This window comes from Dendrobium catenatum, unplaced genomic scaffold (genome assembly GCF_001605985.2).
Source record: "Dendrobium catenatum unplaced genomic scaffold, ASM160598v2 fragScaff_scaffold_722, whole genome shotgun sequence".
NCBI lineage: Eukaryota > Viridiplantae > Streptophyta > Magnoliopsida > Asparagales > Orchidaceae > Dendrobium > Dendrobium catenatum.
Window position 1 is genome coordinate 713,441 of NW_021319184.1, and position 13,955 is coordinate 727,395.

Here is a 13,955-nt window from a genome sequence, read left to right on the forward strand (position 1 = left end):
GAGGAAGGCCTACAAGGAGGCAGAGAAGAAAGATGAATGCTGAACTCCGAGCTCAGCATCAACAACTCCCAGTCCACCCATCAAATCTGCCGGCCCAAGTGCCTGAAGCCAATGTTCCTATCCGGAACAAGTTTTCTGATTTAAAATGGGTGAAAAGGAATAGCTCCACTGGTGAGCTGAAGAAGTCTTTCTGGGAGCAACGACAGGAGGTCCCAGCTCCTCCAAAGAGAAAGGAACCTGAAACTCTCTCAGCTCGGGTCTATCGGGTCCTGAAGACTGTAAAGGAGAAAGGTCTGAAAAAGAAAAAGTTCCAACTGCCCTTAGTGATAGAGGCCAGAAGAACTCCGCAAAGAGAACGTCTATCTGCTGTGGCGGAAAGAAGAGAAAGAAGATATGTCTCACGCGGTGAACATCGGGGCGTGGCACCTGAACCATATGTTCAGGGATCCGCTGCTGAAAGGTCCCGGTGGAAAGGAAAACAAGTCTGGAGGCCAAAGCCTCGAAGAAACGAGAAAGAAAGAAGAGAAAGGAGGATTGATCTGGGTGTGAGATCCGGTGAGGCTTTTCGGAGATCCGCCCTCATCTACGAACAACGTCAGAAAAGGGCCCCAAAAAGGACCCATAATAACATTCCTCCATACGGTAGACACCTTGGAGAATCCTCCAGGGGATCCCGTCGCCCTCCATCCCCTCCAAAAGAAGAAACCAACTTTGACCGCAGTCCGCTGGTTGAAGAAGTCCCCGTGCCTAACCAAGAATCGGAAATCCAGTGGCGGCGCCGTTCGGAGATCCGAGTACTAGAAGGAGAAGAAAATATGGAAGGGGGAGAAAACATTGAAGAAGAGAAATTCCTTGAAGAGGACGAAAATATACAAGAATATCTCGAAGGGGAAGAAAACATTGATGAATTTATGGAAGAAAATCTAGAAGAAGAAATTCAAGAAACAAATAACACTCTGGATATGGAGGTGGTCTACATGGTGAGACACACCAATACTAATGAAGAAGCCTATTATGATGATGGTGAAGATGAAGACGGTCAACAACCGCCGATTAGGCGAGTTTATCAATGTCGTCGTGAAGCTGGGTCCACCACTGACAGAGGTGGTCATTCCCAAGCTGAAGAAGAAAGAGAGGAAGCCGAGGAGAATCCCTTCGCTGACGAGAATGTCACACTTGCAGACATGCAAAGACATATAAGGAGACAAATGAGAGCCAAAGACAGAGAAATCTCTCAGTTGAATGAGAAGATGACTGAGATGATGGCTCAGATGGGGGCAATGATGCAGATGATGCAGAGAACTGTTGCTGTTGGTGCCATGCCCAATCCTCCTCCGGATCCTCCAAACTTTCAAATGCCTCAAGTCTCAGGAGTACGGGGCACTCTTGAAGATGGTCATGAGGCTCATAATGTCATCCGTCAGCCCACCCCACAAAATATTGCAAGTACTTCTGAGCCAGTGACTACTGCACAATTGGAAGGAGTCATCACAGAAAAGATCAAGGCTATTATAGCTGTTGATCAAGCAGAAAAGTTGGTGGGCAAAGGTCGTCCGTACCTTGCTGAGTACGACCAAGTACCATATCCAAAAGGGTATTCTATACCAAAGTTTAATACTTTCAACGGTAATAACAACCCCAGCCAGCACTTGGCATAGTTTAAGGCCACCTGTGGGAACACAGGAGGCAATGACGCTCTACTCTTTCGACAATTCGTCAGCAGTTTGACAGCAACTGCTTTCGAATGGTATGCTGAACTGCCGAATGATTCTGTGAAAACCTTTACAGAGTTGGAAAATATGTTCGTGAAGAGATTTGCTAGTGCAATTGAGAAGATCACGATCGCTGATCTCGTTCTGGATAAGAGAAAAAGAGAATAATCACTGACTAAATATATCACTCGCTGGCGAAATCTAAGTATGAAATGTGAGCAGCAATTAGAAGAAGAACATGTAGTACAGTTGTTAATGGACAACATTGATGACAAGATGCAACCCTTCCTGTGCATGGCTACAATCAATACATTTCAAGACTTGCTCGACAGAGTGGCCAAATTTGAGAAACTGAATTTGTCCAGATCAGAAAATCACTCTGATAAGCCCAAGAAGGCTAAAGCCCCGGGGGCTAGAAGGGGTGAGGCCGACTCTACGTTCTTCTCTAGAGCTGATAGAGAAAAGCAAGTGATTTACAACATAGACAAAGGCAAACAGCCGATGCAATATCAAGAAAAGCTTAAGCAAGTCTACAACCCCAACCCCCAACCGAAGCTGATATTAGGTAGCAATGATAAGCCACAAACTTATCAAGGTGGAGGAGAACGCCCGAGACATGCAATAGGAACTGGTGATAGAACGTTCCAATCCCTCAAAGATAAAATGAATAAAGAATATTCATGCAATATCAAGCTCGCTGACTTCATGTCAGAGCTTAAGATAGATGAAGCCGAAGAAGATGATGAGAATTCTCTTCCAAGAGAAGTATGTCGGGTCATCTCGGTGGCACCGAGTGCTTGGACAAAAGAAGAATATGCTGAAGAAGTACCCTCTGAATCCTGTATGATGGTGTTGCCAATGGATTACAGTTCAGAGGAGAATTTGTACTTTCCAGAGGAAGATGGGTCGGACCCCGACATAGCATCGCAGATGGGGCATATAAATATGGGTGCTGACTCTGAATCAACAGATGAATCCCTGGATGCGACAATGGCCGACTCTGAAGAAAATATCCAAGTAAAAGAACTTAAACCAGAAGAGGTTGACCAAGTGCAGCTAAGAAGTTGTAAGATATTGCCACCTCCACCAAAGAAAGGGATCTTGAATAAAGATAAGGGGAAAGAGATTGTCATCAATGATGATATTATTCCTAAAGATCCTAAGAGAAAGAGTACTTCAGCCACGGGGGTAGATTACAATGTCTTATCCCATCTGAGAAAATTTCCGGCCCAACTTAGCATATATGATGCCCTCGTGATGTCTAAAGACCTTCGGGAGACTTTGATTCAGGCTCTCAAAGACCCCGAAAGGTACGAGGCATATTTTACTGAGCGTAATATGACAGAGGTCTTGCAAGCTCGTAATGAGCCGTTTATCACCTTTTCCAAAGAAGACATGATGCTCGGAACGGCGGATCATAATCGTCCTCTATATGTCACTGCAGAAAGTGATGGAATGATGATTAGTCGAATTCTGATCGATCCAGGATCGTCTATAATTCTAATGAGCTTGAAGGCACTAAGATCACTATGCCTCGATGTGGAGCATCTTGGATCAGATAAATTAATGGTACATGACTTCAATGAGAAGGGGCAGAAGACTCTAGGATCTTTTACTCTCTCCCTCACATTTGGAGAGCTTCATACGGATGCCAAGTTTCATGTGATTGATGCAGATACTGCCCTTAAGGCGCTCCTTGGTCGTCCTTGGTTGCATGAGTACGACATCATCCCGTCCACACTACACCAATGCATGAAGTACCTCAGGGATGGAGAGGAATTAAGAATCTCTGGTGACATCCAACCCTTCGCAGTTCATGAAGTGAAAATATATGAAGATGCAAAGTACTTCATTCCAAAGAAGTTGAAGCCATCAGGCTCTTTCAAGGCCCAGGCATGAGACCCAAAAGTTGCAAGGCAACCTGAACAAGGGAACAAGAAGAAGCAGGTGGGGAGAAAGAAGGCAACGCCGACTCTTCTCAAAGCATCTTCCATCTCGAAAGAAAGGAAATACATACCTCATTTAGGGAGTGACACAGATGAAAGCGATGCCACCCATACAAAATCCAAGAGGATACGTCAGTTAACGACCAAAAGGAGTATGGAGGTCGAATATTCAAATGACGATTATGACTACGATTCTATCTACATGAACACAGTACAGGATGTGTTCTCCAGAAGAATAGACAGCCTGTCAATCTCAGATAGTATACTCGTAGTCACACGTATTCCCTTGCAACACTTCAAAGAAGTCACTCCGCGAGAAGTGCATTGTGTTGAAGAGCTCGTGACATTCTACGTACCTCCCCTAAAAGAGAAAGGTGGACCAGCAAGTCTATTTTATTCAATCGGGAAACTCGAAGAGGAGATAAATCGAGATTGGTTTCGTACACTCGTTGATTCTGGGGAATTAGTACCTACGAGATTTCCAAGGTACAATACTATAAATATTCAAAGAATGTTGAGCAAGCAAGGTAAAACTCGTTCCTCTAAACAGCAAGTTCGTTTCTGCTTGAGCCTCTGGTATCGAAGAAATCCCCACTCAATAAAGAAGAAGGATATTTTTGCAAAGAAGGGGCTAGGATTTATTGTACGAAAGTACCCCAGAAACGAGATTTGCCAAGCAATTACATGTGGGGAAATTAAATCCGAGGATGATGGTGATAAAGAGGTGTACGAAGTTGATGATTATGATGATCAACCAGTTGAGGCCAAACCTGCACCAGAAGAGCTTGAAGATGGTGGACAGGCAGCCACTATGGATGAACTAAAAGAAGTCAACTTGGGAACTGAGAAAGATCCTCGCCCAACCTTCATTAGTTCTCTGCTACCCAAAGAACAGATTGAAGAAATAAAAGAGCTTCTCTGTGAATTCAGGGACTACTTTGCCTGGACATATGCTGAGATGCCCGGCTTATCCCCTGATGTAGCAGTTCACAGATTGGCCATCAAATCAGATGCAGCACCTATCAAACAAGCTCCGAGGAGGATGAGATTGGAGATTGAAGAACAGGTGATTGCTGAAACAAAGAAATTAATAGATGCAGGCTTCATCCGAGAAGAAAAATATGCTGATTGGATTGTCAATATTGTCCCTGTAAAGAAGAAGAACGGGCAAATTCGTGTCTGTATTGACTTTAGGGACCTCAACAAGGCGTGCCCAAAAGATGACTTTCCACTCCCTGTATCCGAACTCCTGGTGGACAATACGTCCAACTACTACATGTTCTCCTTCATGGATGGATCGTCAGGATACAATCAAATCAAGATGGCGCCCGAAGATGAAAAACATACATCGTTCAGGACACCCATCGGCATTTTCTGCTACACAGTCATGCCCTTTGGCCTAAAGAATGCTGGTGCCACCTACCAGCGGGCGATGACTCATATATTTGATGATTTGATACATCAGAAGGTCGAGTGCTATGTGGACGACCTTATTTTCAAGAGCATGAATCGAAGAAATCACCTAGATGACTTGAGGATTGTATTTGAAAGGATTAGGAAATATGATCTAAAAATGAATCCTCTCAAATGTGCTTTTGGGGTCTCTTCTGGCAAATTTTTGGGGTACGTCGTCCGTCATCGAGGTATCGAAGTCGACCCCAATAAGATCAAGGCAATCATGGAGATGCCACCTTCAAAGAACCTTCGACAGCTTCGCTCGCTTCAAGGACAACTGGCTTTCATTCGGAGATTCATATTAAATCTATCGGGTAGATGCCAGCCGTTTTTAAAACTAATGAAGAAAGATGTCCGTTTCAAATGGGATGCAGAATGTCAGGAAGCATTTGATAGCATCAAGAAATATCTGTTGAATCCGCCCATCCTAGCAGCGCCAATTCCGGTAAAGCCTCTTATACTGTATACGGCAGCACTAGAAGAGTTCCTCGGAGCATTATTGACCCAGCACAATGAAGAAGGAAAAGAAAATGCGCTCTACTATATCAGTCGGAGGTTGATTGAAGCTTTAAGCCGTTATTCTCCTATTGAAAAGCATTGTTTGGCATTGATTTTTGCAGTTCAGAAACTCCGCCACTATATGCTATCTCACAAAATCACACTGATATCAAAAATCGATCAGCTGAAGTTCTTGATGACAAGACCAGCGTTGACAGGTCGCCTGGCTAGATGGGCAATATTATTATTGCAGTTTGAAATCACATACATGCCACAAAAGGCGGTGAAAGGACAGGCCTTGGCAGATTTCCTCGCTGCGCACCCAATCCCAGCAGATTCTCCACTAAATGATGATTTACCCGATGAGCAGATAATGCAGGTTGAGGAGAATGAAAAGCTACCATTCTGGGAAATGTACTTCGACGGAGCATCGTCGATTAAACCTGTCCGACCTTCAAATATTGCAAGAGCCCGAGCCGGCATCGGTCTTATTTTCGTAGCACCGGAGGGAGGTATAATGAGATTTTCATTTAGTTTGACTGAACCTCGAACCAATAACGAAGCCGAATACGAAGCTCTATTAGCAGGGTTGGAGATTGCGATCGATGTCAAAATCCAACATCTCCAAATCTTCGGTGATTCTCAACTTGTGATAAATCAGGTCCTTGGTGTTTACAAAGTTGGTAAAGTTGAATTGGCCCATTACCATCGGCGAGCCCTTGAGCTTCTGAGACAAGTTTCAAATGTTGAAATAGCTCGAGTTCCTCGAGAACAGAATGCTAAAGCAGATTGTCTGGCCAAATTAGCCAAAGAAATGACAAACTCCAATGAGGAGCAGCCTATATTCATCGGGGTTTACACTCGTAGGGTCTTGGAGCCCGCTCTATTACAATTCCCGAGGGCAGAAGGAATTCCATATTCAAGTCAGCAGGATGAAACTCTAGTTGGCCCTCAACCTCTCCATCAGATCGTTATGGAGAATTATCTAGAAGAATATCACATGGCCAAGAGACATAAAGCTAGACAAGCTTCAGAATCGTGGTGGCATTGTTTAAATATTAAACTCGAAAATGATTGGAGATAGCCATTCATTGACTACTTCAAGGAAAACAAACTCCCGATAGAAAAGTCTATGGCCGCACAAATTCGAAAAAGGGCGTTGAGGTATGCATTTGTTAATGACACGTTGTACAGACGAGCGTTTGATCAAATATGGCTAAGGTGCTTGGGGACCAAGAAAGCTAATAAAGTGGTAGCAGAAATCCACGAAGGGCTTTGCAGAACACATCAGTCAGGTCTCAAAATGGCCGCTAAAATAAAAAGAATGGGTTATTATTGGCCAACTATGGTCAGAGATTGTATTGACCACGCTAAGAGGTGCTACGAGTGTCAAATCCACGGTGATGCTATACATCAGCCTCCAAATCCACTGCACCCAACAATAGCATCCTGGCCATTTGAATGTTGGGGTACTGATATTATCGGACCGATAGATCCACCATCTTCAGCGGGACATCGCTTTATCCTAGCAACGACGGACTACTTTTTCAAGTGGGCAGAAGCGGCTCCATTCAGAGAAGTCACATCCGAGCATGTGATCAATTTCTTTACCCACAATATCGTCTACAGGTTCGGTGTGTCACGCCGAATAATCTCAGACAATGGTACTGCATTTAAGAGTACAAAAATTTATAAGTTCGTTGATCGGCACAAAATCGATTGGCAGTATTCATCCATATACAATCCAAGAGCAAATGGATTGGCAGAAGCCTTCAACAAGACGCTGGTAAAATTGTTAAAGAAGATTCTCACCAAGAATAAAAGAGAGTGGCATACGAAAATGGCAGAAGCACTGTGGGCGTATCGTACAACTTATAAAACGCTAACCAAAGCCACTCCTTACTCTCTAGTGTTCGGAGTTGAAGCCGTATTACCATTGGAGATTGAGCTACCGTCACTCCGGGTAGCAATCCAAAATGATCTCACTCAAGAACAAAATACCCGTCTCAGAATGGAAGAGCTCGATGCACTTGATGAACTCAGGTTACAAGCTCAACAAAACCTAGAAATCTACCGAGGAAGAATGACAAAGTCCTTTGATAGAATGGTGCGTCCTCGGACCTTTCAAGAGGGGGAATTGGTCCTGGTGCTGAGAAGTTCAATCATTCCACATCGAAAAATTGGTGGCAAATTCGTATCAAATTGGGAAGGCCCCTTCGTCATTGAGAAAGTATACCAAGGAGGAGCATATCAGCTGATTGATCTGAACGGTCAGAGACCTATGCCACCTATCAACGACCGACATATAAAGAAGTACCATGCGTGAAAATTTCATGACTATTGTATTTTGTGTGATCAAAATTTTATATGCATATTTATCAATGCATGTTTGCTTATGTTTTGAAATTCTCTTGTATACCAAGAACGCATTTGAAAATCCCTCATCAGACTGGGGGCATTTTAAATATTTATTCGAGTCGACATCGCGCTGCGTACCGAGATTTTCGAATAAATATTTAAAATCTCAAAGATACAAAGCCTATCCAAAATGTCCCTACGAGACAGGGGGCATTTTAAATATTCATTTGGGTCGATATCGTGCTATATGTTGAGATCCCCAAATGAATATTTAAAATCTTATATTCCGAATCTATTCCATTCTGAAATGTCCCTGCAAGACAGGGGGCGTTTTAAATATTTATTCGGGTCGACATCGCGCTACATTCCGAGATCCCCGAATAAATATTTAAAATTATCAATTCAAATATTCTTTTGTGCTAAAAGAATACAAATATTTATTTTTCAAAGTATTAGTTAATTACCCCTCCCGATCACGAGAGAGAACTTTCGATTAAGGCTAGTCGTCGATCAGATACGTAGAATATACGTGTTATTTGGCATATAGTAGCAGCAATGGGTTTAGGTATTGGTAGAAATTGGATTTGGGTTTGTGAATTTGGGAAGTTTGGATATTTGGAAGATTTGGTATTTAAAATAGAAATTTTCACCATCTAGCACTTAAAGCGGATGGTGGGGGAATGGATGATGGGCCTGATCAAGATCCCATGGTTCCGTCGTCCCGGACCATCGTGGTCCCTGGTCTACTTAATCAGAGGAGGTAGTCGACCCAACCTGACAGAAGGATCCTTGTCGGCAGCCATGGGTTGCTTCGTCCAAGGGGACCTTGTAGACCGGGGTTGAATGTTTGTCTAAGGGGACGAATTTAAATCCACCTTATGCAGATGATCTTTCATGAATTAGAGACACCGTCTTCTCTAACAAACCAAGGCTCAAAGGTCAGGAAAGTGACTTTTGTGACTACGCACTCCTACAAAATTAAGCTGAAGAAGCTTGAAGTCTTTCAACAGCCTGAAGCTTAAGATTCGAATGGGTGTAAAAGGTTGGATCCAACACGCCCAAATATGGCCGGATCGCTGGCAGCTCCGTCTACTCAACAAGCCATAAGAAAGGCCGTAGTAGCGGAACCCCCACTTCGTCAACCCGTCAGTAGGGACTGTAGGAAGTACGAAGGAAAATTTGACTCGACAAGTTCAAGTGATCGTAGTCTACAAAATTCTCCTAAGTGACTCGAGAATCAAAGTTCTAGTGAAAGGATGAGTCTCGAACGTCTACCAAATTTTCGTAGGCTCCAAAATCTGCAACCACAAAGGATGAGGGCTTGCGCCTATAGGAAACCAGAACTCAGATCATAAAGTCCTCACAAAATAAGGGCGAAATCTCTGGGTAGTGTCTTATCTACAAACCCTTCTGCCTTCCAAAATTTACCCCGGAACTTATTCAGTTAAAACTCCCTCGCCGGATAAAAGAAAAGCGGCGGGGAGGCCGGGGCCGAATTTTCAGAGCCCACACTCCTCTCCGAATAACTCTTCATTGAGCAATACTGTAAGTACCTACTGTCTTGTGGTGGCATCGTTAATATTGTACCAATTATTCTTCCGCTGAAAATACTCAAGAGTATGATTGAGGGAAACTCAAGGAGACCGTTCTAATTGTTAACCTGTGGGTTCTTGTGATTAGCAAATTAAGCATTTAATATTTTTCATTCTTATTTTAATTTCTCCCTACTCTTTATTGTAACTGCATGCTATTATAAGATCTCTAATTGAGGCATCCTAGAATCTAATCATGTGAAACATTAAAATTTTAATTAGCAAGCTTAATAACTTTTTATAAATTCCCCCTCAATTCTTGCGTCTGCTGCATGTTTCACATCACAAAATCTTCAAATTATGTGATCCTTGGGCTCTATGTTAATTGAATATCCTATTAGATAAAACTAAGAAGTTGAAAATTTTGAGTGCAATCAAGGTGGCAGACAATGCCTTTCACATATTTGGAAGGAGCTAGGGCTACTAGAAATCAATATTCAAATATAGAAGAATATGAGATGGAAATAATCAATAATAGAATAAGAAAATTATTTCAAATCAAGGTTCATTTATGGATTGTTGTATGGAGGTGGACAACTGCCCAAGCCTAATATGGTCCTGATATTCTTGACAATCCAATTGTCCTAGCTGGATCTTGAGAGATTGAGACAACATGATTGCCCAGTCCAAGAAAGGGAAAAATCAATCATGCGCCAAATCAAATATCTTAATTTCCTAGTTACTTATTTCCATAAATAAGAGAATAATATTATTAAGTTATTTTCCAATATTTTGCTAACTATTTTTTCTATTTCTCTTTTATAGCCAATTTACACCTTCCCCATTTTGGTCCATTAATTTAGTTTTGCAACCTTTATATAAGTTGTACTTTGTTATTGTCACAAGCCAACCCAATATGAATAGACATAGTAGGTCAGATCATGCTGGATGGTGACAGACCAAGTCCAAGAACTAAGTTTTGAAGACTTTTTAAATTTTTTTAATTTAAATCAGACTACAGAACTATTATTTAACCTCTAATTGAACAGAAAGTAAACTCATCCACAAATTTTTTTTCATTCATCTTCAAAATGTATATACAATAAAGTCTATACACTACAGTACATGGCTACAGACTCAATATAAAATAAAGCAAAATTAGCCATGATTGTACAAAATTTATAAACCAGAATATACTTATACCAACTCAGACTGATCAGAACCTGCAACCTCAGCTGCTGAATTGGCTCTTTACCATTTTCCTGATCTGAAACAAAATGCAAAATAAGTGTGAGCTAACACAGCTCAACAAGTCATATCTACCGATCTAAAATTTTAATAATTAACTCATTATGCATTTAACTAATTAAAAACTGTTAATAGCTGTTGACCCCTACACATCAAACCATGCGCAAAAAGGGTAAAACCGACAAATCAAATCACACGAGGCGTCACTTGAAGATCAAACGACCTCGATTATCAAATGGACTGCGCCGTTACAATTAGGATGTCGAGTTTGCCTAAGTGGGGATCCCTCGCAGTCAAATCGGATGAGATCGGTCCAAAGGGATGGCTGATACACGATATTGATGTGCAATATCGGTAAAACGATGTCCGATCGCAAAATGGATTTTGTTATTGAGTTTGGAACGTCGCCGACACCCAAAAATCACTATCAACTTGTTCAAATGGATTCATCCGGTGAAATCAGCACAAAGCTCAAGGCAACGCGCACAAATCGAGAAAATTGCTGCGCGACGTTGCCTAAACGACGTCCGATCGCTAAACGGACTTCGCCACTATGTTCGGAATGTTGGCAATACCCAAAAAACGGACTTCGCCACTTTGATAATTTGTTGGATGATGGTTTTTCCCCATGCTTGTTCATCTCTGATATCATTAGTTTTAGATGTTGGGGCTTTTCATATACCTCAAGATCTATGCTTGTATTAAATTTGTCAGTCTATAGTGGGTCCTTTTACTTATATCATTTATTCTCTTTGTGCTATTACAATTGTGTTCACCAATGGTATACTTTATTGTTCAATAATGGAGTTTATTGTCATGAGAAACTCCATTACTGAACAGTAAAGTATACCATTGGTGAACATAATTGTAATATCATGATTAGAGAGAGGTTGAAGTAGCTCCAGTGGAAGATAAGATTAGAGAGAGTCACTTTGGATGTTTTGGTCACATAAAACGGTGGCCCTTCCGATGGCCTGGTTATGAAAGTAGACGTATTAGATTTGGCTTATGTTAAGAAAGGTAGAGGTAGACCTAAAAAGTCTTGGTTAAAAAATATTAGAAATGACATTTCTTTATTAGATTTAAATAAGAATTTGACTCTTAACATGACACAATGGAGAAAAAAGATTCATGTAGGCGACCCCATGTAGTGGGATAAAGACTGTTGTTGTTGTTGTAATGGAGTTTATTTATGATTCAATCTCACTATAGCTCAAGACCCTATTATAAATTTATCTGATTTAATGGATAAAAGGTTTCAGCTATTATTTTCTTGTCAAAGAACTAATAAGAAAAAGTCTTTCTCTATTTTCCTAGATTTACTAGACTTCAATCTAGATGTAATTGCTTCTCTAATAATTTTGGCATTATAGACTTAGCAGTTGTGTAAATGTTGTCATATTCCCTACTATTGAATAGACATTACTCACTTCATTTTAGATTAATGTGATATAATGTATTTAGTTTTTTTTTTAATGATGGCGGTCCTATGTAATTGATAGTTCATGTAATCTTTTCATTGACTCATTATAAAATTTTTGATTGTTAAAAAAAAAAAAAAAAAAAAAAAAAAAAAAAAAAAAACTAACCAACGCACAATTATGGTATTAATGCCAAGAAGAATTACTTTTAGGTTTAAGAGAGTTGATGAGACTTAAGCCGCTAAATTTCTGTTATCTCATCTTATGAAATGGCTGGTCTTGCTTTAGGTTGATCTTTTTGTGATTTGTAATTCTTCCACAATTCCATTGGATTTCTCAGTCTTATTTGCTTTCAGATCCGCAGTCATGCTCAAAAATACTTCTTGAAGGTTCAGAAGAATGGGATAATGGCACATGTACCCCCGGCCCGTCCAAAAAGAAATTCTACTCATCCATATCCAAAGAAACCTGATGATGGTTTTCTCTTTCCTTTATTTTGATTAGGACTTCTTACAAGTTATATTAAAATGATAATATATGGAGACCGACCAACAATTTTCTTCTGCAGATCCAACAACTCTGCAGCTGCAGTCATCTATGATCTTCCCATCTGCATCCACTGGTCTTATTGTTTCGTCTTCCAGTTGGGATGATCCATCTTTCCTGAGGGATTACACCTCCAATGATGCAATGTCCTCTTCAAATTACTACAATGCCCTCTGTGGAGTTGAATGTATTATCTTATATATTTTATCTATATCATGGTAGTTCACCACAGTCACATTAAGTCTGTGATTTGGTAATATAGGTGATAATGGAACACTGGGCTTGACAAATATCTATAACCACAATGTTAGTTGGACTGGCAGTTCAAGCACATCACAGGTTACTTCTGAAGCACCAGAGCAAGGGAGTCGACAATCATTTCATGCTGGTACTCTTTTTATTTCCAATTTCTTTTTTAATAATTTCTTATGGTTATTTGAAGTACTAGGAGAAAGTTCTTATTGGTATTGCTACAAGGTTCTGTGATCATCTGAATGAATCATTTTTTTGGGAAGACTATGCTCACTTTGTTGTTGTTTATCACTAGGAAAAAAAAACTTAAAGAATAAGAAAAAGCATGAATCCTAGTACTGTTTGCATAGCGTTGACCCTACTCCACCCCTCTTTACTTGCACCGCCCCCTGTACGACTGCATGCTGTATCAGATTGAATGGTGTTTTTTCTCTCCCTTTTGGTAGGATTTCCATTGCTCTCGATTTCTAGTTTGGAACATAAAGTTTATCATTCAAACTCATTCTATGACTTTGTGGTGATAATTTCTCAAGGCATTTCATTTGGATCTTGAGCATCAGTGAACCAAATGTGAGATATACCACTGCATCTTAATAAATTATTTGTGTTTAGGTCTCTCTGTTTCTTAGTTCATCTGAATGTTTTGTTTGAATTGCAAGAATCTCTCTCTCTCTCTATAGATAAAAAGGAGATAGTTTATATAGTGAATAATACCCCTAAATAGGTAATTGAGTTAATGGCTCGATCAACAGAGGCTTAACTTGACGCCAACATACTAATAGATGGATACCCGTCTACCCAAAAGAATAAACTATTGGGTTAAGGACACTACAACTATACTAGAACCTTATCTCTTGTTTAAATTTTGATGCAGACTTTATCTTATATGTATATTGACAATTTTTCACTCATCTGAGCACCCTCAACATCATATATTACTCACTTCGTATAGGTAATATCTTCAGATCTTCAAGGCAAATACAATTG

At 40.6% G+C, this 13,955-nt stretch overlaps 1 protein-coding gene across 1 annotated transcript in view; it reads left to right on the forward strand.

Moving 5' to 3' along the window:
• Positions 1-13,955, forward strand: part of LOC110093354 (protein REVEILLE 8) — a 129,911-nt gene that overhangs the window by 54,833 nt on the left and 61,123 nt on the right. The window contains exons 6-8 of the mRNA XM_020818206.2: positions 12,527-12,647; positions 12,739-12,903; positions 12,979-13,104. Coding sequence (XP_020673865.1) covers positions 12,527-12,647; positions 12,739-12,903; positions 12,979-13,104 — 412 coding nt within the window. The remainder of the gene's footprint in view (positions 1-12,526; positions 12,648-12,738; positions 12,904-12,978; positions 13,105-13,955) is intronic.